The sequence below is a fragment of the Heliangelus exortis genome, chromosome 7 (genome assembly GCF_036169615.1).
Source record: "Heliangelus exortis chromosome 7, bHelExo1.hap1, whole genome shotgun sequence".
NCBI lineage: Eukaryota > Metazoa > Chordata > Aves > Apodiformes > Trochilidae > Heliangelus > Heliangelus exortis.
In genome coordinates this window covers 12,897,431-12,922,190 of record NC_092428.1, presented here as the reverse complement: position 1 = coordinate 12,922,190, position 24,760 = coordinate 12,897,431, and the positions used below count along the sequence as shown (strand labels likewise).

Genomic DNA, 24,760 nt, shown 5'->3' with positions numbered 1-24,760 from the left:
ATTTGAACACTGTAATTTTGGCATGTGGTTCAGCTAAAGGCACCCCCACCAGGATGCTGCAGGAACTAGAGCAGTTTCTCCACAGGTCATAGTTTTGTAAGGAAAAATGTATTAATTCCTTCTTCTTCTTCTACCTTCCTTCCAGCCAAAAACTTCTGAGAAAAAAGAACATGAGCTTTGATGAAAGAGTGAAAGCAATGTGGTTTCAAATGGAAAAGAAGTAGAATTCCAAATATTTGGAACAGGAATGCAACACCGATGTTGCTCTCAGATTTGCAGTTCTTTGAGTGTCCTCCTCAATGAATTCCCCACCCACTGCTGACTGGAGGGCAAGAAAACCAACATGAACTACATGTTGTGCATAGGGTCTTAACCTTAATTAACACCTTTATAATAAAAAAATAATAATCCCTTGACTCTTTCTTACGTCCCCACCCTGGACGCCACAAAGGACAGTATCTCACGTTCTGCCTCTGACCTGTCATTTTTTTTTCATTCAGTTGGTTTTCTTTTCTTGTTTTTTGGGGGTGTTTGTTTGTTTGTTTGTTTTTTTACCTTTTTTTTACTGGGCTCTTAAATGACACAGGGACGGTCTGCAGCGACCCGCTGAGCGCCGCTGTCATTAGCGCTCCCCATCTTCCTGCCTGTCAGGAGGTCACACAGTGTGAGCCGAGTGATTTATGGATCTCTGGAGCACACAAAGACTCCTGGAGGAAGTCGGAGCTCTCCTGACATCGCCTTTCAAGGCTGGCGGGCTGGGCGGCCCCGAGCTGCAGTCAGAGGAGCTGCCGCCCAGATGAAGAGAGGGCTGAGAGGAGAGCACCCACCCAGCGGAAACCAACTGCTGGCTTTGAGGCTTTAAAAAAAAAAAAACAAACCAAAAAACACAAATTAAAAAAAATTCTTCAAAAACCATAGAACTTTTAAAAAGAAATCTTGAAAATGAAAAAAAAAAACAAAAACCCACCCCAACCAAACACAATGTAAAAATTATTTTAAATTGCTTTATAAATTTTCGTGTGAAATACTGACACTACAACTATAATAGCCATTATTCCACTCTCATGAGACCTCCCCTGCAGAGCTGTGTCCAGTTCTGGGATTCCCAGCATAAGAAGCACATGGGGATGTTGGAGCAAGTCCAGAGGAGACCACAAGGATGCTTATAGAGCTGGAGCACCTCTCCTATGAGGACAGGCTGAGAGAGTTGGGGTTGTTCAGCCTGAGAAGAGGAAGCTCTGGGAAGATCTTAGAGCACTTTCCAATGCTTGAAGGGGCCACCAGAAAGCTGGAGAGGGGCTTCTTTCAAGGCTGTGGAGTGGCAGGATGAGAGGAGATAGTTTCAAACTGAAAGAGGGGAGATTTAGATGAGATATTAGGAAGAAATTTTTCAATAAGAGGGTTGTTGACATTGTCCCTGGTTGCCCAGAGAAGCTGTGGTTGCCCCATCCCGGGGCAGTGTTCCCACCCTGGAAGTGTTGAAGGCCAAGTTGAATGTGACTTGGACCACCCTGGTCTAGTGGGAAGTGTTCCTGGCAGGATAGGGACATGGTAGGGGCCTGGCTTGGGCCAACATTTTTTTTAAACTAGGTTTTCCTCTTGCACACGTGCTGCTTATTTTTCCCACTGTCTCCACCCTCACAATTATCTTAATCATAATGGGAACTTCAGAATGAACTGAGGGGACTTTCTTGGTCCTAGAAATTAAATTTCTTTTTCCTTGTTGGGATTTCCAGTCCCAGGCTGATAATGTCCCTAAGCCCAAGTCAGGTGCAGGCTGCAGTACCCTATGGGAAAAGGATGAGAGATGAGTTGAGGCCACTGGCAAATAGCCTGAGAATTTTTTTTAGCTTCAATGTTCTGCATGAAGTCTCATTGATTTTTCTAATTAGCAGAAGCTAGATAAATGTGGTGGCCCTCATGTGCATCCAGGGGATATTTTACTTGTGAGAGCATTTATTGTCTAGAAAGCAGTGTCCCATTAATCCAAACAAACCCATTTTCTGTTGTGTTGTGGCTTTTTGTTTGTTTGCTTGTTATGTTGGGTTTTTTTCTTTTATTATTAGGTAAAAGGATCCTCATGCTGATTTGCTAATTTTTTTTTAAGCACTTTTGGCTGACTTCTTGTGCTTATGCTCATCATTTCCACATCAAGTGTTCACTCAGCCTCACTTCACACCGATGTCTGCCCCACAGGAAACAAGAGACCTGGTACTTGCCCTCATGGCTGGGCTGACTTATGGTAATAATCTTTATAGGGAAACATAAAATTATTTTGTGACATTTGTTTCTTTTGTACTTTCCAGGTGGAAACTGCTCCTACAGTTTGTTGAAAAGAACACAGTGCTACCTTCTTTAGGTCAATTTTTGTGTTGGCATCCCACGTCCTTGCCATAATAATTGTAAATCTCTTCTGAAAAAAAAAATTCTAGGGCAGAAAGTATATCTATTTGATGGTTGGGTTAACCACAAATGGCAGTTATTGTTATGTTGATGTGTGTCTATGTGTATAAAACAATTATATCTATCTATATTTAGATTATAAGTTGATATATATAGAGAGTACAATCATGTGTATAAACATTTTATTTTTCACTTAGGAATGAAGGAAGCAGGGGGGAAAAAAAAAAACCCAAACAAGTTCTGTGGCTCAAAAATGCAATGAAAAATTAAACTTCAGAATATCTGACTGCATTGGAAGGGGAAATACTGCAACAGTAGTTTTTCTTGCACCAGTTCATCATGGTGTTGGATGCAACTAAAGGAAAAGTTTGCCTGAGTCTTGGGCAGCAAATCAAAATGGTTCAGTGAAGGAAATCAGCTTGGAGGGGACCACCTACCACAAACATTACTCTGAGAGCCTAAATCCTTAGCACAAGCATCCCAAGAGTGAACGATAAACAGATGAGGGAGAGAACTGAAATTTCACAGAGTTGTAACATTAACTTTCTGCATGTGTCAGAGAAATATGTCTGTGAGAGGGCAGTGGTGCTGTTTGCTATTAATGGCATCATTTATTTATATACACAGCACCCAGCACCAGTCTAACCCAATGCCTGCATTATAGCCATCATATTACGGGCATTTATTATTATTTTTCATCTTTAGGTGTTATAAAAAGCCTATTTTCAACTTACTTATATTACTAACCCCACCAGGAACAGAAAAAAATGCAGCAGCTACAATACAAACTTTGGCATTTAATAGCCCTGGAATGTTGTTTTTTGTTTTGGGGGGTTTTTTTTGGTCCTTTCCGTGATGTTGTCCATCAATGTTCAGTCCCTCCAGCAGCGCTCAGGACCATGCTACCCACTCCAATTCCAAAAAATCTCTGCTACTCTAATTTTGTCACCATTTTATATATCAGTGACAAATCTGTAAATTAATTTGACAGGCCATACAGCATTTGGATGTGTGCCTCAAAAGAAGACCTCTCATCTTATCACTACTGCCCTTCTGGGGTCAAATTGAAACAAGGACCTGGACATGACTTTAAAAATGTCAAGCAAGTTCACTTGGGAGCACCAATTATTTCAGTATATCATGAGCTGCATACAGAGGATATTTATGACTGCCAAGAACAAAAACAAACAAGCAAACAAACAAAACAAAACATGAAACAAAAAAAAACAAAAAAACAAAAACCAAACCAAAAATATTTGACTGGCTGTCCCGGTAAAAGTTCTGAAGTGATCTGCAAAAATACCCCACCACCTGAAATATCTGGTGTCTCAAGCCAAATAAAACACACTCACACACCCACAAGCTTCTTTTGTAATAAATAACATAATAAAAAAATAAAAAGGTCTAAGAACAAACTGCCTCTCCCCAGAAGCTGTGGAGACCTGAGTGCCCAAGCACTGGCACTCACAGCCCTCATGGTGAATTATCTCCACCCTTTGCATACCTATTCCTCAACCAAGAAGTTGCCATCCATTTAAAAAGAAAAAAAAAAAAATAAAATCTTCATTAAAAAGCTAATTTTCCAAAATTTAAAGACTGAGGAGAAGCTTCCCTACCTCACCTTCCTTCTGCAGTATGCCCTTCTGAGAAGCACAGACCCTCTGCTTGCTTCATTCGTTGCTGAGATTCTCCTGCTTCTTCTCATTACCCTGAAATAATCCCTGTTACAGAGAAAAAGAAATTATTTGGTTCAAAGCCTTCCAATTTTGAAAGTGTCAAATGGTTGTGACAACCTGACCTGCCCAGTTAGATTCATCTTTTATGGAGGAAACCAGACTGGTGGTGGTAATGACTGGTGTCACCTTCTAGAGACACCACCATGGAGTGGAGAAACCAGGCATCTTGTGGAGAACGAGATTTTCAGTGTTTGAGGGGCAAAAATTAAGTTTCTAGCCATAAATATTAGGAAATTTGCACTGATCTGAGGGTTTATCACCTTCATGGTGTCAAAAATCCAATTTGTGTTTTGAAGGCAGCTGGTTCTGGATTTTTGTGTACCTGAGGCAACACCCCACATTCACTGCTCCACACTGAACCCAGCATTCCAAGGTGGGAGTTTGACTAATTGGGCTGCCTGTGCTTCACTAGCACCCTCTTTCTCTATATAAACTTTAAAAATCTTTTCTTTCTAATCCCTTATTTGGAAAGCCCATGAAGATCCGTGGGTATGGCCAGATATCCCAAGCCCTACCTTGGGCATAGTTTTGGCTTTCCTCACATTCACGGGCTCCAAATTGAAATGAGCTTGCATGGCCTCTCTTGAAGAAAAATTAACAGTGGAGCTGTAATGGTGCAGCTCAAAGTGAAAATGGATTCTTGTTATTTAATTTATATAAAACAAAAAAAAAAGCTATGAGACTAAAACTGAAGCATCTCATGGGTGGATTCCCAACTGTTTCATTATGGGAAGTCTTCTGTAGCTCCTACTTGCACCGTCATCCTCACCTAGAAAAGGGCAAGAAGTCATCACTGCATTAATTATGGGGTGCTTTATGCTACCAGCCATGACTGGAGGCCATCCAGCTCTGACTGAAACCATGATGTCCTTCCAGTGTTGTGGCCAAAACTTTACAATGCCAGGCTTTGGAGACAGCTTCCTTGTGCTCCACGGTTGATGGGATTCAGTTTGCATCTGTGTCTGCTCAGGTTTTAATGAAAGGATCCCAGGCAAAATCTGTTTATCTGCAGCCTCTTATTTCAACATATCCCTAAGTATACCATGTGCACCATGGAGAACTGGTAACCTACTATCAAGGACCTGATTTTGTGAACCATCGAGCAATTCCTGGGAGGTGCTGAGCATCTGCAACCCCCAGAAATCCCTCCGCACCTCCTGGCACCAAACAAAAACAGAGAGTTATTCCAAGGTCTGCAAACAGAAGCCAGGATCCAACCAGAGCCAGCTCTTGCCCTGTGTTATTTCTATCTCTCTATGTTTGTCTCCAGATTGCAGTTTTTAGTAAATCAGGCCCAAAAATTATTCAAGCGGGTTAGCATTTGGCTGGTGGCTGGCAGTCCTTGGGTAGTTATTTCCTGTTCATGTTATTCAGCTACTTTTACATTTGTCAGAGTTAATACCAGAGTGTTTTAGCAGCAGGCATTGCTCCTTTTTTGGCTGGAAAAAGAGCAGGACAATGGACTGTGAACTGGGGCCACCATCCCTGCTGCTGCTTGGAAGCCGAAGAGAACAACAGGCAGTGTGACAGTGGCTGAGAATGGGATGTGGGGTCTTCAGTCAGGAGGCTCAGCCTCAGTGGGCCTCAATGAGGAAAGGACCTGACATTTCATTCTACTCTGCATGCCCCTGGTGAAAAACAACTACCAGATAAGCTAGAAGGTCATGCAGTATCTTGGCATTGGAAGCATCTGGAGCAGTTGGGCCCAGACAGAGAGAAAAAATGAAAACTGGTAAAAAAAGAGATGATGTTTTTGTGATGTAAAAGCATTTTTATAAGCTGAAAGGAACTCTAAGACAGGAGAGGAGGTGAATGACTAACAGTCCACCACTTTGGTCCATCAAAGTCCAGTCCCACTCCTGATCAGGCAGGATTCCTACATACTCCCCCATGGGCTGGGGCTCGTATGAGCCCCTCAAGTGGAACGTCCCTCAAATTGTTACTCCTCTGAGGCTGGGAGAAAGGGAGCTGCCCACTCCCATCAGGTAGAGTAGGTAACATCAATGCCTTTTTAATAATTAAGCCAGCTTTAAACTATTACTTTAATGTTTTAATTTAAAATATTGTTTTGGTTGTTGCTCTAGATAGAGTAAATGCCAATGAACAAGTAGTTTCTATAGCACTTGCAGATTCAAATGTGGTGTAGTAGATATTATGATTTATGCTCTTTAGCCCCATCACACCATTATTAGCATTTCTAATAAAATTTTATCTGTACATACACTCTGGTTTGTCATCCTAAGCCTGAATAAGACAGCTCTGTGGTTCGTATCTCTGGACACCAGACATGAAGGACCTCTGGCAAACAACTCATGTTAGAAGCCAAAGCCTTGCTTCCCAAAATTTTGGTCCTAAAAATATAAATAATAATGTCTGTTGGTGTACAATTCTGGGCATGAATCATGGTCTTATTGTGTGCAATGAAATAATCTGCAGGGGGCAAAAGCTGTGTTCTTGCTGGGCTTATGGGCAGCTCTGCTCATTTTTGCTGGTCTGCCATCAAGACGATTCACCTCTCTGTCCAACCAGAGCCTTGGAAGACTTTGTCTTCTGAAGCTGCCATAAACCAGGGTAGAATTAAATCAAAAGTTTAGCTTAAGTGGGATGTAGAAAGTGGTATGACTTTGCCATTTTGCCAAAAATTGTGTTTTGCTGTCATGATCCCCCCATTCTGCATCCAGCTTGATGTTTTCAGACAGTAAGTGGTCACACCAGCATCTAAGAGATGACTCCCATGATGCTGAAGGTCACTTTGTGTCACATAGCCTGAGTTCTGCTAGGCATAAACATCGCTTTGTGATGCCATGACAAACCACACAGTGAGCTCTACTGCTTCCAAGATGCACCAACAAGAAGAATTAAATACAGATTAAAATAAGGGAATTAAGATGATGGAGACTCTATTGCTGGTGGCAGAAAGAAAAATAGAGTTTGGTCTGCAGCCATGAAGGGCAGAAATTGAGACACTCTTGGGATGCCTCCAGATGCTCCTGCAGTACAGCACCATGAGCTGAATGAAGAGCCAAATTTAACCCAAATCAAGTTAGAAACACTTCATGAGGCCACAGAAATAGAGCTGAGGATAGGATGCGGACCTGAGCCTCCAACCCATGATGGTGACAGAATAGTGTCAACCCATGGTGGTGACCACAAAATAGCTCTGAGCAAAAGGTAAGAGGCACACTGGCCTGTGAGTCCTCCAGTGTACAACACCCAGGTCTTTTTTCTGGTCATTTCACTTTAAAAAAAAATCTGTTTCAGGTCCCTGCTTTGCTCACATGACAATTCTTTAAACACAACAGGGTCGGTTCCTAGCTGGGGGATAACCACAAGCCAATTAGAAGTTAAATGGTTGAGCAGTGTGCATCTAATTGAAGTCTCTACTTTCTGCCTGCTATTTTTAGTGTTTGGACTGAGCTGCAGCTCCACGTAGGGTATAATCATGTTTATTTGAGAGAAATGTGTACCTCAGGGAGAAAAATAAAATCCAGCAGGCAGAGTTGTTTTTCACCATATGTACATGGGCAGGTGGTACACTTGGAGTCTAGACTGCTTCTTCTACCTTACGGGACACTATTGCCTATTGGGCACACATCCTTTCTGCTTCACAACTCTGCCTGGGATATCTGCACACAGGAGTTTTAATGCAAAGTGTGTTTCCCCCATTCTTTTATTGCCATTTTTTGTTACCTATTGCATCATTCTGCCCTCTTTTCTATGTACATCAGAGCAGTGATGAAAGATTTGGGCTGTGTCAGAGCAAATGGATGGGCTGACACAGAAGAGAAAACGCTGAAGAAGGTGCTGTGAGTCTGTTGAGCAACCCCCCTACTCCCCATGGGGCTTGGGGGTGTCTTGACTAAGTGCTCAGGTATTTAAGCAGTGATGACAATAGTGTTGTCAAAGTGATGGTGTTGCAGCTTTTGGGATAGCTTGTGGCAAGGGAAAGCAGAGAAAATGGTTATTTGTTGGAATCAATGTCTAATCTTAGGGGGCTGGGATGGAACAACCTCAACATCAGGTTGGGTGTCTTGAAAGTCAAGACAATTTTGTCTTTACTTAATGGATGAGTAAAGTGTGGCAAAGTGAGAAAGCAGAGGAACAATGGAACCAAATCCCATCAAAAATAGGAGAAGAAAAGGATCTTGTCAACAGACAAAAAATATCAGCAATTTGTCAAGTAGAAAGAAGAGGGCCAAGAGAAGTCAGGAGCAGCTGAGGTTGGGCAGTCACATGATGGCTGCAGTTGGGTCGCAAAGGAGACCACCAGGTCAGTGGTGAAGATGAGCCAAGGATAAGAATGCAACCAGGTGGGACACATGATGGGAGCCAGGGTGAGGCTGAGCAGACCTATAACATGATGCAAAGCCTGAATGATGAGGCAGTGGGGGAGCGCTTAAGAGCTTTAAGAAGTTTTTCAGCCAGAGGTTGCAACAGAAGTTCTGGCTCTGCTGAAATACCACATAAGTCATCTTAGCTTCAGCAATGATAAGAAGGGAGTCAGAGAGGACAATCTTTGCCTTAAAAAGCTCTCTCTGTACCATGACCCCTCACTGTGACCTAATCAGATTGTTTCCTTGGAACACCCCAATGATGTAAACAAAAACAAAGCCCCAGAAAAGCCAGGGTTCTATTTGTTCTTAGTAAAACATCTGATTTTTCTTACTCAATTCTATTTTATGTGTATGTCCATTGAACAACTCACAGACGTTCTGAGTCACATTGGGAAGAAAATAGTGGATTAATTTTTTTTTTAGGAATTTTCATACCTTCCCCTTTCTTACCACAAAAGGGCTTAGGGTTTGGGTTTGTTTCAGTGAGAATCCATTCAAAAAAATTCTCACATTGCTCTGAGAAATGCAAAGGTCTACAGAAAAAACAGCATCACACATCCTAAAAGACAAGCCTGGAAAGAGAAGGCTCCCGAAGTTCATCCCGAAATAAAGAAACATGGGCCCTTGTTCCTTATCTTATTTCACAATATCATCTATAATATCCCCAGAGGGAGTAAACTTGAAAGTTATTAAAACAAGTGGTGTTTTCATTACAATTAATTAAAAGACTGAGCAGGGGTCTTATAAATATATAAAGGGTGGGTGTCAGGAGAATGAGGCCAGACTTTTTTGAGTGGTGCTCAGCCACAGGACAGGAGGTAACAGGCACAAAGTTGAACATAGAAAGTTGCATCTAAATATGAGCAGGAACTTCATTACTTTGAGAGTGGCAGAGCAGTGGAACAGGCTGCCCAGAGAGGTGATGGAGTCTCTGTCTCTGCAGACATTCAAAACCCACTTAGACCCCATTGTGTGCAACCTGCTTTAGGTGAACCCTACTATCCATTACTTATTGTTCATGTGGGCAGTGAGTGGCTGGGAATGGTCAGATGGCAAAAGTGAAAAATAATTGCTTGGCTACCTCTCTGAAATGCTTATATGCTGGTGCACAGAGTATGTGGAATAAGCAGTAGGAGTTGGAGATGTGTGTTAGGTTGCATGGCTCTGATATAATTGCAACCACTGAAGCGTGGGGGGACAGCTCATGGAACAGGGAACAGCTTGTTCGAGTTGAGTGCAGAGCCACGAAGATAATTAAAGGAGTGGAGCATCTCCCTTATGAGAGCTGAGGGAGCTGGGGAAGAGGAGAATGAGGGGTGACATTAATGTTTATAAATATATAAAGGTAGAGTGCCAGGAGAACAGAGCCAGACTCTTCTCAGTTATGCACAGTGATAGAGAAAGGGGCAACAGGTACAAGCCACCAATTGGATCAGCACCATTCAGCACCACTCTCTGGGGGCCTCCAGCAGTTCCTAACCCAGCACAGAGTGCTCCTGCCTGAGCCCTGGGCTGACAGCTTTGTCAGGAGAATGCCATGGGAGGAGATGGTGCCAAAGACTTTGCTGAGGTCCAGGCAGACTCCATCCACAGCCTTCCCCTCATCCCCCATAAGGGTCCCCTGATCATGAAAGGGACAGGACCTGCCCTTCCTAACCCCGTGCTGGCTAGGTCTGATCCCCTGTCCATCCTGTAGGTGCTGTGTGATTGCCCCCAGGATGATCTGTTCCATAACCCTGCCAGGCACTGAGGTTGGGCTGACAGGCCTGGAGTATCCTGGGTCCTCCTTTCATCCCTTTTTGTGGATTGGTGTGACATTCACCAACTTCCAGTCATCTGGGACCTCCCCAGTGAGCCAGGACTGTTGGTAAATGATGGAGAGCGGCTTGGAGAGCTCTTCCCCAGCTCCCTCATCACCCTGGGGTGGATCCTGTCTGTCCCATAGACTCGTGAGGATCCAAGTGGCTCAGCAGGTCACTGACTGTTCCCTCATGGATTTCAGGGGGTGTATTCAGCTTATTTCTCTCTACAAACTCCAGTGCAAGACAACCTGTCTTACTCTTGAAAACTAAGGTAAAGAAAGTGTTAAATATCTCAGCCTTTTCCTCATCTTTGGTAACTATGTTTCCCACCATGTCCAACAAAGAATGGAGGTTTTCCCTGCCCCTCCTTTTGCTGCTTTAGAAAGGCTTTTTGTTACCCTTAACAGAAGTGGTAAGATTAAGTTCAAATTGTGCCTTGGTCTCTCTAATTTTCTTTCTACATGACCTAACTATATTCCTAAACTCTTCCTGAGTAGCCAGCCCTTTTTTCTCTAGTTTGTAAGGTCTCTTTTTTACCCTCATTTCCTCCAAAATCTCCCTATTTAGCCAGATCAGTCGTCTTCCCCTTTGGTTTGCCTTTGGGCACACAGGGACAGTCCGCTCGTGTGCATTCAGGACTTGCTTCTCAAAGTTTTCCCATCCCTCCTGGACCCTTTTGTTTTCAAGAGTTGTGAATATATACTATACCTTATGTGAGCCTAATTATTCTAAGAAAGAAGGGTGAAGTCCAGATCCTACCTGATCAAAATCACCCGAGTTCTCAACAGGGAGTGAAGCTGTTATTTTGAAATGTCACCTGCACACCACCAGGCCAGCTCTGAAGCTACAAACTCCCTGTGGCTCAATAGAAAATAGAGGATTAAAGTTAAGGCTCAACACAATATAGGGATAAATTCAGCTGTGGAGGAATTAAGAGCACCCTGATTAAGTCTGCTGATGACACCAAGATGAGTTGAGATTTTGAGACCCCAGAAGGGAGAGCCACACTCCAGGGTGACTTAGACAGACTGGATAAGTGAGCTGACAAAAACTTTATGAAGCTCAATGGAGAGAAGTGCAAGGAGTTGTACCTGGGAACACTTAACCCAGGAGTGCAGTTCAGACTGAGTTCCACTTGGCTTGACAGCAGCCTTGTGGAAAGGGATCTGGGGATGCTGACAGCCAATAGGCTCAAAATGAGTGAACAGTGTGCTACAGTGGCAAAGAAAGCCAACAGGATGCAGGGTTGCATCAACAAGAGCATCACCAGTGGAGTCAAAGAACTTATCATCCCATTCTGTATGGTGCTTGTCAGACTACACCTAGAGTGCTGCATTCAGTTTTGGTCCCTGCTCTACAAAGAGGATGAAGACAGGCTGGAAGGGGCCCAGAGAAGGGCCACAAGGATGATCAGAGGACTGGAGCACCTGCCATACAAGGAGAGGCTGAGAAAACTGGGTTTGTTCAGCCTTCAGAAAAGAAAGTTTAGGGGAGACCTTATTACCATGTTCCAGCATTTAAAGGGGGGCTATAAAGAAGACGGGGATTCCCTATTTACAAGGAGTCACAAGGATAAAACAAAGGGCAATGGGCACAAGTTGCTCCTGAGGAGTTTCCAATTGAATACAAGAGGAAAATTTTCACTAAGAGGACAGTCAGACAGTGGAATTATCTCACATGGGAAGTGGTGGATTCCCCCACTTTGGAAAATTTTAAGTCTCAGCTCAATGGGGTGCTGAGACATCTCATATAAAGCAATAACATTAGAAGGGTTGGGCCAAATGATCCTTGAGGTCCCTTCCAACTTAACATTCTATGATTCTAACCTAACATTGTATGGTTCTAACCTAACATTCTATGATTCTATAAATTTGCTCTCAGATTTGAAACAAAACAAAACCAAAAACCAACCAACAAACAAGCAAACAAAAAACCCAAAACACACCATCAGGTGAACTAAATTTAGAATATGGTCTTCCACACTTTGACACAAGGAGGCTGTCCATCCATAGTGATTGCTAACAGCAATGGATTATTTTTATGTCCATCATATAAAAACTGGAAAAATTAAATAGTTCACAGAGGAAATAAATCTTATTTTTTTTTTTCAGAGTGCATCCACCTTAAGGCAAAAGGAGCCTGACAATCTGACTCACTGTTAGAAGTTCTTCATGGACACGACAAACACTGCTGAAGGATCAGTTTAGGCTGGAGCTTCAGGTGGTCACTTCAACAGGGACACCAGGACTACTGGCTTGCCAGGTTTGCACTTCCAGTAATAGAGCTCTGGCACATTCACTTATTCTTCTCAAAACCAGCACCTGGAACCAATTGTGTGTTTTACAGAAGGTTTGGTTTAAAACAACAAGTAAATAAATAAATAAATACAGATCAACTCTTCCTTGTTGGTTTGACACCCACATCCTTGCAGTCCATGTTCTCCAGGGGCCTTGTAGAGCCAATACTCAAGAAAAACAAAAGTAGTAGTAAAAAAAAAAACTTCCAAAACCTCCCCCAGACTCTTACAGTATCATCTTTCCTACTGCCAATAATCTGCATTTAGCTATTTCCTCAGCCAGTCATTTCATCCAAACTTCCGTCTTCTATGAATTTACTTTGTCCCCACATGACTTAGTTTACAAGTTTTACATTTTCTGGCTACCAGTGACACAACTTGGCCCTGTACTTCTCTCCTTGTTGCATCAAAAGAAACAAAAATAACCACTTGGTCACCTTCTTGGCATGGTTTACAGCTTTACAGGCTTCTCATACTCTCCCTTAGCCACCTCTTTCCCAGCTGAGAATAAATACCAAACCTTGGGATCATGCCTTTACCTTCTTACCCTTCATTTTTCATAGCTCTGCCACACAATACTCTTCTGGAGTAACTTGGGATTGCCATAGCATCCTGCAATATTTTCCCAGGCTGCCACTGGGATTTTAAGGTATTTTTTTTCCATATTCACTTGGGATGAAGATCTTGACTCTAAGTCTTACCTACAAACTTGCTTAAAAAAATCTTAAGGAAAAAAAATAAAATAATCAGACTTCAGAAACCCAAGTCCCAGCACTTTCTAGGATGCCACCATCTCCTTCCACCATAAACAACTATTTTTCCCCATCTGCCTCTCCCCAGTTACTTCAGAGAGGGAAAAAAACTTTGTTTACTCTATCAGTAGCTTAATGCCTCTGGTAAGGCTCCTCACTTGAGGTCCTGACAATCAACTGGATAACCTTCCTCTACCTCCTTGGTGTTCCTTCCAGCCTGGTGAAGGTCTCCTTTTTCATGTAAAGCTACTTCTGGCTCTTGGCTTCCTCTACCAGCTCCATCCATTCCATCGCAGCCTCTTCCCTTTATCCACCCAACCCTTCAAACCCAGGATTTAGGGAAGTGGAAAACACCCTGCCCAGACCCTCAGAGGGAGGGAGGCTTCACACCCCATTGTGGCCCAGCTGCAGGTCTCACCCTCCCTAGCCTAGCCTTCTGCATTTGCATTTTGATGGACTTATTACTCACCTAAATCACCTGCTAATGGGTCCCCTCCTTCACTGAGAGGTAGATTAGAAACTCTGCCCAGAAGTGCCCTCCTTCAGTATCTGGGTTTGTCTCACCCTCTCCCGAAGGTGTTAATTAGAGACACACTTGGGACTGAAAAAAAAAAAAAAGAAAAAAGAAAAAAGAAAAAAAAGCTACTTGGGAAAAAAAAACAAAACATCAACAATCATCACTTCGGGTTAGCAGGGATGGAGATTTCTTTGAAGAAGCCCAAGGCATGGAAGAAACCTCTGAGGGGTGCTGAGATGCTGGGCCACTTGGGTGCTCCCCTTCCACCCCAAACTAAATGGAAAGCCTTTACCATCAACAGCAGCTTCAGTGGGTGGATGAACTCCCCACAAAGAAAATCCCAGTCCAAAATATAAGGGAAAACAAAAGGAAAATACAAAACCTAAGACCTTCTGTATTGTGTTACATCCACTGATATTTTCTGCTCTTTCTGTTTAGGGCTTTTATCCTTCTGAGGCAAAATGTGCTGTTTTCTGCTCTGGGTCATCAGAGTGATGGTAAAAAAAAAAAAAAAATCAAAAAAACCAAAACCAACCAACCAAACAGAAAAACCCCAAAACAAAAACCCAAACTTTCTCTCACCTGTGAGTGTCTTGCTCTGCATGAGTACAGGGAGGGGCTTTGTTCATCTGTTCCTCCAGCAAGAGGTTTTAGTGTCATGGAAGTTGAGTGTTAAATGCAACATGAAGATCACATGAAGGAAGATTAACGGGAGCATATATTTTAAAGCTTTGGGGTTTTTTTAAAAAAAGGTATTTTTTGTGCTACAACTTGGGGTCAAACCAGTTTCTGAAAGAACTTAAGAAGAAAATGAAAAGAAAATAGTATTTGCCTCTATGAAAACACATTTCACCACATTTGGCAGTAAAATTGGTCCTGTGTCCTTTCTTCCTAGCTTGTCCCTTCGTAAGATTAATCACAGAATCAAAGAATGTCTTTGGTTAGTAGAGACCTTCAAGATCATCCAGTCCAACCTTTGACCAACGCTGTAAGCTCACCACCAAACCATGTCTCTAAGGATCGGGTCCATATGCCATTTAGATACCCCCAGGGATGGTGACTCCACCACTACTCTGGGCAGACTGTTCCAAAGTTTGACAACCCTTTCAGTGAAAAAATGTTCCCTAATAGCCAGCCTAAACTTCCCCTGGTGTAGCTTGCATCCATTTCCTCTGGTCCTGTCACACTGCACTAAGGAGCAGAGGCTGTTTCCCTCCCTCACTCCAACCTCCCTTGAGGAGCTGAAGAGAGCAATGAGGTCTCCTCTCACCTCCTCTCAACTCTGTACTCTTCCTGCACTGCCAGCTGGTAGACTTTCCTTTTCTTTCTGAGTTCTGACCAAAGCTCTTTGGTTAGCCAGGCTGCTCTGGTACCATGCTGCCTGTTTTACAATGCACAGGGACAGTGTGTTCCTTGTGCCTTGAAGATTTCCCTCTCGAGGACCATCCAACCTTTCTGGACTCCTTTATCCTTGAGAACTGCATCCCAGTGCCTGTACATAATATTGTCTTTACATAATATTGTTGCTGGCCATAGCAGCCAGAGGCTTAAAATAGTCAGCAGGGTGATCCCATTTTCTCTTGGAATCATGGCAGCTGTCTGTGTTTCATATGCCCATGTCCTCTCAGGGCTGGGGTCAGACTCTGCTCTTTGGGGCTGTTGCTTATTTTTAGCTGTGCAGGGCAGAGGCACAAGGTTTGTGACAGGAGTCCAGAAAAACAAACAAACAAACAATTAATTGCAGAAGGCACTGGGAGAGGCTGTTTTACAGTCCTCTGGGTTTTTATTATTATAAATCACAATATATAACTTTATAGAGCTTTAATGGTAGTTTTTCCAGCCTTACAGCCAGGAACAGTGAGTGAACATGAGGTGCTAAACCTCCTTGTCCACCAAAACCTGCTTCTTCTGTTACATTTTTGCTTTCAATAAGGTGGGTTTTTCCTGCCATGTTTTCAGGGGGAATAATTTCATTAGAGACAAATGAAGGAAGCACATCCTGAGGTGCCTTTTACTACAGTGCTGCTGGAGGGTGAATCATGGGCTAAACCAAGGTGTTTCTATGTATCTTCTCTCTTTGCATCAGAGCACGAGATCCAGATCTGGACACAGCAGCCAGCTCAAAGTCAAGTTTGATCTGGCGGGGAGATGAATGCAGAAGGAACCACAGTAATGCTGCCTATTTATTCCTTGGGGTATCTTGATGCTCCCACTCATCTTTTTATCCACTTTTTTTGAGCCACCGTTTGCTCTAAGTGAATATCTAATTTTTCAGGCTGCAGAAGCTCTAGGAAGGTTCAGATCCTGGGAGCTACAGGACAAAAGGAGACAGGGAAGACTGAAAATCTGTCCCTTAAAGAAATGTTTTTTTAAGCCTTAACACACTCAGGTCATGTCATGATTTTCTTTTTCTGAGAGATGTTACTAAATCCTATATCTTGGTGCCTTATTTGAAGAACAAACCCTGAAAGGTCAAATAGGGAAGAAATGGGAAAAGATCTTGAAAGTGAGAAGAAAAACCCCAAAACAACCAATCCACAAACCCATTGCTTTTCTGAAATCCAGCCATGAAATGGATTATCCTGGAGATCTGCAGAACATGTTAGCATCCGTCCTGCTGCTGATGGGCAAATGCTGCAGGAGACAGACAGAACCTGTGCTTTGGATCTCCCTCATGCCTTGTGTGGGATACTCAGTGCTGTCCTGAGATACTCCTATTGTCTAAAAAGGATAGCTAAACCCACTCTTCTTATTTTTCTTTCCCAGCCTGAGAAAGGGAAGAATATCAAGGCATAAGCAATGTAAAGTAATTTTTTACTTAATGCAAGGACAAGTGTAGAGATTTCTTGGTATTGTTTTTTGTATTTTTGTATTTTCTTGGTTCAACACCACCTGGTGCTTGCAGTTTGGGTTTGTACTCAGTGCCCTTGTGTACAGTTCCTGAGATCCACAGGCAGTGTTTACCTTGGAGGCACCAAACTCCAGTGAGCAGGTTGCATTTTGTTGCATGTGACAGAGCTGTGTCCAGTTCTGGAGCTCCCCAGTACAAGAAGGACCTGAGGTAAATCCTGAGGAGTCCATGGGGATGCAATGGAAACAGGCTGAGAGAGCTGGGGTTGTTCAGCCTGGAGAAGTCTCCTGAGAGACCTTAGAGCACCTTCCAGTACCTGAAGGGGATACAGGAAAGTTGGGGAAGGACTTTTTACAGGAGAATGGAGTAATAGGATGAGGAAGGGGATAGTTTCAAACTGAAAGAGGGGAGATTGAGGTTAGATTTGTGGAAGAAATTCTTTCTTGTGAGGTCAGTAAGACAGTGGCCTGGGCTTCCCAGAGAAGCTGTGGCTGCCTCATCCCTGCAAGTGCCAAGGCCATATTGGATGGGGCTTAAGCAACCTGGTCTAGTGGCACATGCCCCTGCCCATGGCAGAAGGGTTGGAACTGGATGGTATTTAAGACCCCTCACAACGCAAATCAGTTAGGAATTTGATGATTTTATGGTTTTAAATGAAGCCATGGCACCACAGGAGCTTCCCTAGAAGTGGCATGTGGTGCCCAGGAAGCCACCTGGGGATGTGCTGCTCCACAGGCAGATTTCAACAATGCATACAAACCTCTTTTCTGGGTTGTGCAAGGGATTCCATGGAGGCTGAGGGCATGGGATAGTTTGCTGCCCACCAGCTGCACACTGCATAGGGTGAGAGTGCCTCTCTCCCTACACAGGCATTCTCAAGCACATGCAGTAGCTGTGTAGTACAATGAGATAAACAGGGCAGGAAAAAAAAATGCAGCTTTCCCTACCTGTCAACCACTCTGAATGGGAGCAAACGAATAGTAACAGGCTGTAATGTGAAGTAAAAAAAAAGTCTTTTTTGTGCACAGAGCAGTTTGTGCTGAAGGGAAGGTGCTTCTCAGCCCCCATCCCGTGGGCAGCCATGGGCCAGCACAGACTCTCTCCCATGACCATGATCCCTCCTCACCCCAGAGAAAAGTCAAGCAGGAGGGGATTCAGCTGCTGCCTGTCCTGCCCAGAGCGCAGCCCTGGAGCCCTGTGGCATCCTTGGCCCTGCAGCTGGTGGCTGCTGTGGCGAATGATGGTGCCTAAAAGGCAGGCGAATAAACAATGACAACCAAATGGCCCATCCAGGAGGGTACTGGCGATGAGGCCCCCCCCCCCCTTCACCCTTGCCCCTCTCCCTTTGGTCACTTCTACCCTGCGGCGCAGCTCCCCTCCCATGGGGCAGGCAGGGAAGTGCAGGCAGCTCTAGTAGATTTTTACAGAAACTTTTATTTGCTCTCAAACAGATGGTGGCATCTCTTTGAGCCAGATTTATAAACCCAGTGTGTACAAAGTCACAGTCGCGGCTTGAGGAGTGCAAGGCAGCCCACTCAGAAACAAAAAAAATATTAAAAAACAAATCACTACAAGTCCTGGTGTTATGTACAGCTAAGTGCCAGCTTAAGTATTCACAACACAGTAACGTACTGCAATTAGTCGCTTAAAAAGTAGTTCCCTTGAGAAACAACCTTTCACTCCAGCAGAGCCAGAGTACATCCCACCCGTGTCCGTGTCTGTCCCTCTGTCCGGAGGCGCTCAGTGCCACTGGCAGGTGTGGAGTCGGGAGGTGTCAGCGGGGCCGTGCTCTCGCTGGAGGCGACAGACCAGCCCCTCGGCACACTGGCACCGCTGGAAGATCTCCAGGCCGTGAGTGCCTTTCCGCCGGTTCCGGGTACACACCTGCCCTTCCCGCAGCACCGGCTTGCAGATTTTGGACCAGAAGTGGCGGGCGCAGCACAGCCCGGCAGCACAGTCTGACGAGCGCAGGCAGAAGTCTCCTTCTTCACCTGTGTGGGGACAGCACGGTGGGTGCTCAGCCCCGGGGTCCTCCCACAGGGGACAGAGGGACAGGGTGGGCATCCCGGATTGATCCCTTGGGGAATAGTGGGTCTGGGTGGCATGCCAGATTGCTCACATGGGCACAGCAGGGTAAGGCGGGCATCCTGGATTGACCCCACACGGGAAAGTGTGGGGGGGGAAGGATGGGCATCCCCACGGGGGACAGCAGGGCAGGGCAGGCATCCTGGATTGACCCCACGGGGGACAGCAAGGCAGGGGGGGTATGCCCATGGGGGACAGCAATCAGGGCAGGGATCCCGGACGGGACCCACAGGGGATGGCGGGACAGGATTCCCCAGAAAGACAGTGGGGATCGCGCCCGGTGACTTCCTCACCTTTGGCAGTGGGGAGCCATGCGGGAGCGGGCGTCCGGCGGGGCAGCATCTCGGTGCCGATCTCGTCCAGCTCGGTAGCTGCAGGCGGAGGCTCCAGTGGGGTGCAGAGCCCTGCGGGAGGCAGCGAAGCTGCTGTCAGCCGGGGCTGGGACCCCTACCCATCCCAGGGTGTGTCGTCCCCGCCCCCAATACCTGTCGTCCCTCACCGTTGCTGCAGGTCGTGCCGGGGCAGCACATGGAGTCGCGCAGGCAGCGCTTGCGGTGTCTCCGGCAGGCGAGGCAGAGGGGGGCCCCTCCGCCCCGGGACGCCCCCCCGCAAAACTCCTCGGGGCCGCAGTCCTCGTCCGCGGCGCAGGGGAAAGGCTGGAGCGGGGGAAGAGAGGGGGGAAGAGGATGAGGCGGAGGGGGTCAGCGGCTCCGCCAACCCCCTTCCCGGTGTTCGTGTCCCCTCCCCGGTGTGTCCCCCCGGTGTCTCTGCACTCCTACCTGCCGGGTGGCGACAGGCAGAGGTTTGTTGCTGCCGTCGAAGGGGGAGGCGGGGGCGGCGCTGGCCTCGGCCGCCCCCCCCGGGGGTGGTCCTTTGATGGCGTTGGAGCTGAGGGCGCCGGCTGGAGCCGCCGGCCGCGCCGCCGGGGCTGCGCAGCTCAGGGCCGCCAACACAGCCACCAGCCCCCGCATCCTACTCCCGTCCCGTCCCGTCCAGACCGTGTCACCTCTGATCCCCCCTGCCCCCGAATAGCAACTACCTGCTCTGCTCGCCGCCGCCTTTATACCCCCGGGGGCTGCCTCCTGCGCCCGCCCCCTCGGGGAGGAGGGCACGGCGGATGAGATTTCAAAGGTCTCCCCCAGGGGAGGGGGTGTTGTGCCGCTGAGCCCCCAAAACCACCCCCCACCCCGCCCCGATGGCTCCATAATTGGCCGCTGGCCCATGAGGGGGTTTCGCAACGCAGACAGCAACCCCCCCACCAGATGCTCGGCAAGCCCCGACGCCGCCACTGTCTCCAGCCGCAGCCGCCTCGCCCGATGAGGCGGGAGGGGACGAGGAAAGGGGGGGTGGGGGAGGAGAGCTCACACCGCGCAACCCATCCCCCACAGGGGTTGGGAGCCGCGGTAGGGTGCAGATAGTTTCTCCCCCATTGGTGGTGGAGTCGGTCCTTTAGTCTCCTGTAAGCCTGCACCCACTCCCCACCCCCGCGCCCTTCCTGGCGCCAGCGCAGCTTTGCAGGAAGGGAGGGGGTCGCTCCGCAACCCCGGCCCGGGGGCTGTAGAGAGGGGGGGACACAACAAGGGATACAGGGGGGGGGCTCGTCGGTGTTCATTTCCCTCCTCCCGCCCCGTTGCTGCCTAGGCAGCGCCTCCGTCGTGGCGGTGGGACGGGGGGTGGTGCAATACCGTCGGGGGGAGATCCTGACCGCTTTGATGCAGGGACATCAAAGGGCTCTCCCCGCCCCCTCACCCCCCCCGCCCTGCACCGGGGCGCGGCACCGATCCCGCCGGGACCACAGCGCCCCCTGGCGGCCGCGCAGGGGGAAACCGAACGCGTGGAGACCCCCAGAGCGCTCCCGGTGGCGGCCGAGAGAGCGCTCACGGTCACGGCCTGGAAGTGCCCCAGGCCAGCCCAGCAGGGATGGGGCCACCAACCTGGTCAGGTGGGAGGTGTCCCTGCCGAGGGGATCCTTTAGGTGCCTTCCAACCATTCTTTCATCCTACCAAGACAGACTGAGGGAATTAAGATTGTCCAAGCTGGAGAAGGGAAGGCTCCAGGGAGATCTTAGAGCACCTTCCAGTACCTGAAGGGGCTACAGGAAAGCAGGGGAGGGACTTTTTACAAGGGAACGGAGTGATAGGATGAAAGAGGGAAGATTTAGATGAGGTATTAGGAAGAAATTTCCTGTGAGGATGGTGAGACACTGGCCCAGATGCTGCCCAGAGATGCTGTGGCTGCCCCATCCCTGGAAATGTTCAAGGCTAGGTTGGATGGGGCTTGGAGCAACCTGGTTTAGTGGGAGGTGCCCTTGCCCATGGCAGGGGGGGGTTGGAGCCAGATAGTCTTTTAAGGTCCTTTCCAACCCAAACCAATTTCGGATTCTGACTGAATCCCACAGGGGTGTGGAATGTCAGATATCCCAGTCCTGCTGGGAGCTGCTCTCAGATGTTTCATGCCTGGGAGGCTCAAGCCAGGACAGTAATTGTATGGGAAAGGTCTGGGGTGCGACAGGCACGGGTGCTGGCAGGAATGTGGCTGAGTCAGTGTCCTGGACACTGTGGGCACAGTGGAGTGAATCCTGGCCTTGTGCTATTTTTAGCCTAGAAGAAAGAAGGCCAAACATCGCTTGATTCCCCTTGCAGTTTCTGGTGATGGTCACATCACTCCGGGCCTTTTATTGTATCATTAACTTATATCTGTGATTGCCTCATCCTGCAGTATCATTTTGTGATTTTTTTTCCTGGCTCCTGCCTTTGGCAGTTACCAAGTTTCAAATTTCTTTCCCTTCTGAAAGGATGTTTTCTTGTGCCCTTCATCCCCACCTCCCTGCCCCCATTTCCCACCCAGTTTTTATCTGTCTTGGTATCTGCATTATACCTTAACCCAAGGCAGCTGTGTCACAGTGGGGTGGAACACTTTCCTGGGGATGGAATTAAATGTACTTACATCCACTGGGACTGGCCAAGCCACAACATCCTGAAGGCTGTAACATGTAGACATCATCCTGTATACATACAGCAGTTATGTCTCCAAGACTTCCCATGGCTATGCTGTGTCCCTGCATCACCACCTGTTGGGATTAACAACAGCAACATGTTCACAGAATAATCTAGATTGGGCACAACCTGGGTGCAAGGGGGGGGGTTCTGGAAGCAGCACCCCATTTTGTCTTGGACCTTGTCAGCTGGGCTGCTTGGGATGATGACCCCCAGGGATGGTGACTCCACCACTGCCTTGGGCAGTCTGTTCCAGGGCCTGACAACCCTTTTGGGAAAGAAATTGTTCCCAGTGTACAAACTAAACCTTCCCTGGCACAACATGAATCAGCTTGTTACTTAGGAGAAGAGACTCTTTGCTCCAACCTCCTTTCAGGGAGTTGTATGTAGATAGCAATGAGGTCTTCTCTCAGCCTCCTTTTCTCCAAGCTAAACACCCTGAGTTTACATAACACCCCAGCTACAATGCCCTTCTCTGCACACAATCCAGCTCCTCAAAGTCCTTCTTGTGAGGGGCCCAACACTGAACTCAGGATTCAAGGCATGGCCTCACAATGCTGAGCATGAGGGGACAATCCCTACCTTACTCCTGCTGGCCACACTATTGCTGATACAAGCCAGGATGCAGTTGGCCTTTTTTTTTGCCACCCAGGCACACGCTGGCTCATATTCAGCTTCTGTCACTCAGCACCCTCAGATATTTTCATCCTGCAGAAAACTGAGATGAACATGCAAGCCTAGGCCCCTATTACTATCAGTAGCACATATTTTGTCCAGTTATCTCTTACTGTGTATCCTCATAAGAATAAAAAAATTGATTTAATCACTACACAGACATACTCTCCCAAACCTGGCTTGTGCCATGGAAGAAAGACATAGACATACCGTTCAAAAGTAATTATTTTTATTTCAACTCTATAAAGTATACAACAGGCACTCAGCAATTACAGCTGCAGGGAAAATACAGAGCAAAACAAAAGCAGTTAAAGTTTATGAAAAAAAGTTCTTACGTCTACATCAGAAGGGTGCAACCAGCCGATGATGACCGGTGGATGACCAACATTTGTCTGACAAACAAAACCTTTTAGTGTAAGAAGAAAACTGGAGAAAATAAGAGTATAAAACAAAGGGCCAGTGTAAAAACAGTTTAAGTTGGGACTTGGGTTGACAGGCAACTCTAAATGAGAATCTCCACTTTTGCCTGTAAAGCCCTAAAAACCGCTCAAGTCCCAGCATCACACCTGGTTTATGCAGGCTGCAGAGGCCAAGGAGCTCCGAGCTTGGCTCCTTGATGGGGTGCATATTGAAGGAGTCAGGGCAGGAAAATTACAAATCTTGTTTTGTTGAGGGTGAGAATGAGCTACACCTTTGCACTGGAGTTTCAGATAAAAAAAAAAAACAAAACAGGTTGCACACTGAGTTGATTTTTTTTTTTCCTGGAAGGAGATTTCTAAGGGGGTTTGTGTAAGATGGGAGGTTGGTGCTGGATGGCATGAGGGGTTGAATCTGCACAGCTTAGCAAAACAGGAATACCTGTCTATGGACTGATAGGATGTCATAGATTAATTTGACCCGCACATAACATTTATACATTTCACAGAAATGACTCTGTATCTCATTAACAGATACACAGGTCTGGTACATTGAACAGAAATAAGAGAACAACTTCATCATTTCTGTAAATCATCAATATTATATAATAAAGGCTTAGAAATTGGTAGCAGAAAGAACTGTAAAACGCAGCAAGCTAAGAAAGGACAACATTTTGAGGTGTGTTTGTCTTTGTCATGCAGCATAACACCAAATTTGTAATTTTTTTTAATATGATGCCATGGATTTAAGGCACTTGCAACAATGCCGGATAGCTAGTCATGTTCTAAAACTAGGGGACAGATGAGTTACAGTACAGCTGACATAAAGTTTAATACTGACAATTATGACATTAATTCAAGTCTACCTTGAGCTAAAACCATTACATTACAAATAAGAAAAGGAAGTAATAATGCCATGGAACTCTAAAAGAAAAAGTTGTATGTGTACCACAAAATAGCAACACGAAAATACCTATTTACATCAACATTCGCTTGTGGTCCTGTTGTTTAAATAAGAGTTTGCTCTGGATAATGCAGCACTGTGAGAAGCTACGGATCGTCTGTGTTTTAATGACACCAGCCTTAAAACACTCATTTTAAAGACAGGACATAATTTCCCTTATGCAAATATGCTATCGTCCCACACATTAAAAAAAGGAGACGAAAGAAAGGACATTAAATGGAAACACAGAGGCAATCCGTTGTTGTGAATATATGTATATATAATGCAACACAAATATATTAGTTATAAATGAAGGCGTTTATCATATACATGTGCTAAGTATGTTGTTTAAAGGATGCTTGGGAAGGTGATGGAAGTTGGGTGAGGTGTTGGGTATCAAAAGAAATTTCTATGGGATACAGCACATGCTGCACACCACAGGTACTCATCTCCATGTGTGGCACAAGGAAAAATAGATATGAAGAAAGAAAACTAACTCACCAGCCTGTTTTAAAATCTTCTTCCCGTTGCGTTTTAGGGTTGCTCCCTCCCCCTAAATCACGGTGATGCTCTTTCCTCCTGGCACCTTCTTGACTACCAACTGTATCCCAGCTGCTCAATATCATCGCTTCAGGACAAACTCCTTGTTACATTCTTCCCTAGAAACCTACCAAACACAACAAGTTTTCTCCTCCAATGTTGGTGCATCCATCAAGTGAAAAACCAGAGGAACGTGGGTAAGGAATTGGGCTTTCAGGCAGCAGCCTGTGTGCTAAGATGCCCAGTCATTATTTTAGCCCTGGTGCTCAGCATTCACTGCTCATGTCCTACATCCCTCAGAGCAAGGCTGAGGAGCCAGGACGTATCTGCTCTACCCAAATAATTTACAGACCTAGCTACTGCCTTTTCCCTATAGTTATCAAGGCAAACAAAGTTTTAATGCTTGATGAATAG

General features: G+C 46.1%; 1 protein-coding gene across 1 annotated transcript; it reads right to left on the bottom strand.

The window, feature by feature from the left end:
• Nucleotides 1–18,105: 18,105 nt before the first annotated feature.
• DKK1 (dickkopf WNT signaling pathway inhibitor 1) lies at nt 18,106–19,820 on the bottom strand. The gene is made up of 4 exons (XM_071748160.1): nt 19,556–19,820; nt 19,276–19,432; nt 19,070–19,180; nt 18,106–18,682 (listed from the first exon to the last, which is right to left on the bottom strand). Exons 1-4 carry the CDS (start codon nt 19,745–19,747, stop codon nt 18,432–18,434), a joined length of 711 nt encoding a protein of 236 aa, XP_071604261.1. The 5' UTR covers nt 19,748–19,820; the 3' UTR covers nt 18,106–18,431.
• Between the last annotated feature and the right edge of the window lie 4,940 nt (nt 19,821–24,760).

Excerpts from the sequence above, each read along its gene's own strand:
- DKK1 (XM_071748160.1), bottom strand. The coding sequence starts at position 19,747 with ATGCGGGGGCTGGTGGCTGTGTTGGCGGCCCTGAGCTGCGCAGCCCCG. Across the intron at positions 19,433-19,555 it reads TGCCTGTCGCCACCCGGCAG|CCTTTCCCCTGCGCCGCGGA; the intron begins GTAGGAGTGCAG and ends CCCCCGCTCCAG. Across the intron at positions 18,683-19,069 it reads ATGGCTCCCCACTGCCAAAG|GTGAAGAAGGAGACTTCTGC; the intron begins GTGAGGAAGTCA and ends GTCCCCACACAG.